Source organism: Portunus trituberculatus, chromosome 50, assembly GCF_017591435.1.
Source record: "Portunus trituberculatus isolate SZX2019 chromosome 50, ASM1759143v1, whole genome shotgun sequence".
Taxonomy (NCBI): Eukaryota; Metazoa; Arthropoda; class Malacostraca; order Decapoda; family Portunidae; genus Portunus; species Portunus trituberculatus.
In genome coordinates this window covers 4560909-4563408 of record NC_059304.1, presented here as the reverse complement: position 1 = coordinate 4563408, position 2500 = coordinate 4560909, and the positions used below count along the sequence as shown (strand labels likewise).

At 45.3% G+C, this 2500-nt stretch overlaps 2 protein-coding genes across 4 annotated transcripts in view; one reads left to right on the top strand and one right to left on the bottom strand.

The window, feature by feature from the left end:
* Positions 1-2500, bottom strand: part of LOC123499641 (cGMP-dependent protein kinase, isozyme 1-like) — a 300599-nt gene that overhangs the window by 30543 nt on the left and 267556 nt on the right. The window lies entirely within an intron of this gene.
* The window catches only part of LOC123499643, a 4427-nt gene that overhangs the window by 856 nt on the left and 1071 nt on the right, over positions 1-2500 (top strand). For both annotated transcript variants that reach the window (XM_045247977.1, XM_045247978.1), the window contains exons 2-4: positions 867-1104; positions 1507-1728; positions 1900-2112. In XM_045247977.1, the coding sequence (XP_045103912.1) occupies positions 867-1104; positions 1507-1728; positions 1900-2112 (673 nt within the window). The remainder of the gene's footprint in view (positions 1-866; positions 1105-1506; positions 1729-1899; positions 2113-2500) is intronic.

The window sequence follows — 2500 nt, the reverse complement described above, 5'->3', positions numbered from 1 at the left end:
AATTTGACTCAATTAGAGGCGCTAATGGAAGTGCAAGCGGCGCGCACGCACTTAAACACACACACACACACACACACACACACACACACACACACACACACACACACACACACACACACACACACACACACACACACACACACACACACACACACACACACACACACACACACACACACACACACACACACACACACAGAAAAAAAACCTTTTTTCGTCAAATATTGGCATCCAACATTTGACACTTTTACGGTCTTCCCAACAAACCTTTTCCTCATTCCATCTGCATATTTTTTCCTCTACATTCCCCCCCTTTTTTTTTTTTTTTCCTGTTCATATCTCTGCCTGTGTTGCTCTTACTCTTCCTACTTCTTATGACATTCCGCTTTTCTGTTCTACGTTTCCTATAATTTTTCTTTTTACCTTTTACCTCTTCATAGGATTTTTTCTTATTTTATAACTATTCACTTCTTTCCTCTTATTCTTCCTGTTTTCCTCCTATTATATATCTACCTATCTCTTTTCTTATTATCCTTCCTTTTTCCCACTTCCTATCTTACCATTTTATCTTTTCCTAACATTTTCCCTCGCCATTTTCTACAAATATTCCTTCTTGTAAAGTACTTCCATTATTTTATCTTTTTTTTCCTATTTTCTCTATCCTTCCTTTTCATAACTTTCCTAATCATTTCTCTTCTCTTCTTTCTTCTAAACTATTACCATCATTTTCCTTCTATATTTCTTTTTCCAGTTCTTCCTACCCTTAATTTTTATATATATTTCCCACGTTTTTTTGTTCTTTTCTTTAAATATTCCTCGTTTTCCTTCTTCTCCTGAGTCTCTTCAGCAGATCGCTACTCTTACAGCCACGACCCAAGCCCCTTTTGGTGGCTGCAGTGGTGGTGGTAGCGGTGGTGGCGGCGGGTCCTGGCGCCGTGACAGCCTCCTCCCGGAACAACGAAAGGCTTTACTCCTCCCTGCACGAGCTGACCAATGTACTGCGAGAGGGCTTCAGCACCCTGGCGGAGGGACTGCGGCAGGAGAGGGCTAGCCGGGAGGACTTCACTCGCTTCATGAAGGCAGAGGTAGTGGGAATCCGTAGAGGTGAGTGCGTTCTTGGTGGTCTTGTCAGCTAGGAGAGGATGTGTGTGTGTGTGTGTGTGTGTGTGTGTGTGTGTGTGTGTGTGTGTGTGTGTGTGTGTGTGTAATGCTTCCATGTTCCAAAGGGCGCGCGGATGATCTTGAGTTTTAAAGTCGTCAATAACACGAGGAAAGTTTCACTGCAAACTTAAAAACTAACGCGTTGCCTTATATTTGTATATATAAATAACTGTATCACACACCTTTTATATGATCATAAGTAAGTGGAAGATGAAATATAAAGAACAAAAACAAAACACTCCTTCCTCTAAATTCTCATATTTCTTATTTTCCGTTCCTCCGTGATCATGTGTACTTTGCTACATCGCTATTAAAGATCAACAGATCCCATCCCCGTCCTGGCAGCTGTGCAGGGCCTGTGTCGCGGCGTGCGGGTTTTATCTGGCGGCAGCGACGAGGCGTGTCTGGACCAGGGAGGTGAGGGCGACGGTGCAATGCAAGGCGCGGGTCACGGCGGGGAGCGAGGGGGCGGAGGGACGGAACTGACATCCTTGGGAGGCAGCGGTCACTCACATGTCAACGTTCATGAAAAGATACATTCTAGGGACCGTCAGCCGACGCCGACAGGTGAGGATGGGATGGGGGAGGCAAGGGAGGCGTAATGCAATGATGGAAGGAAGGATGATGACGGAAATGTATGAACAGATGGGCGCACATGAGAGAGAGAGAGAGAGAGAGAGAGAGAGAGAGAGAGAGAGAGAGAGAGAGAGTAACATTCATTCACTTCTCATTTTACAGCTCCGCCTCCTCCAGATCCTATGGCCTGCCCGTCACCCTACCATAGGTTTGGCAACTACTGCCTCACGCTACTTCGGGAAAGGGTCAACTGGGAGGAGGCTCGGGCGCGGTGCCACAGCTTCGCCCAGTCTCTAGGCGCGGCGGGCGAGGGGGATCTGGCTGTGGTGGAGGACATGGACACCTTTAAAGCCTTCGTGGCCAAGACAGACTTCCGTGAGTGTCCTGTGGTTTCTTTGGTGACGTAACGCTTTGGTACTGAAGCATCTTTCACTTTGCCTGAGTATCCTTGTACAATTCACAAAGTTGAAATTCGAGAAGTATCACACGATTTAAACTATGTATAGTTTCATCCACTCCTCCTGTTGCTAGTGGCGCGATTTAGAATGATGGATTAATTTGCAACACAGCATTTTAATTCACCCGATGTAAATTCGTGACAGTCAAAAGGGTTAAGCATGTTTCACGACTCTTCGTAACATTTCCATCCCGCTTGCCATTTTGTAGCTTATTCTGCATTCGTTTGTTAGTCTTTGGTTTACGGTTTAAAACGGAGGCACATATTCACTCATATTTTCTTCTCTGTCATGTATATAGCCTTTCA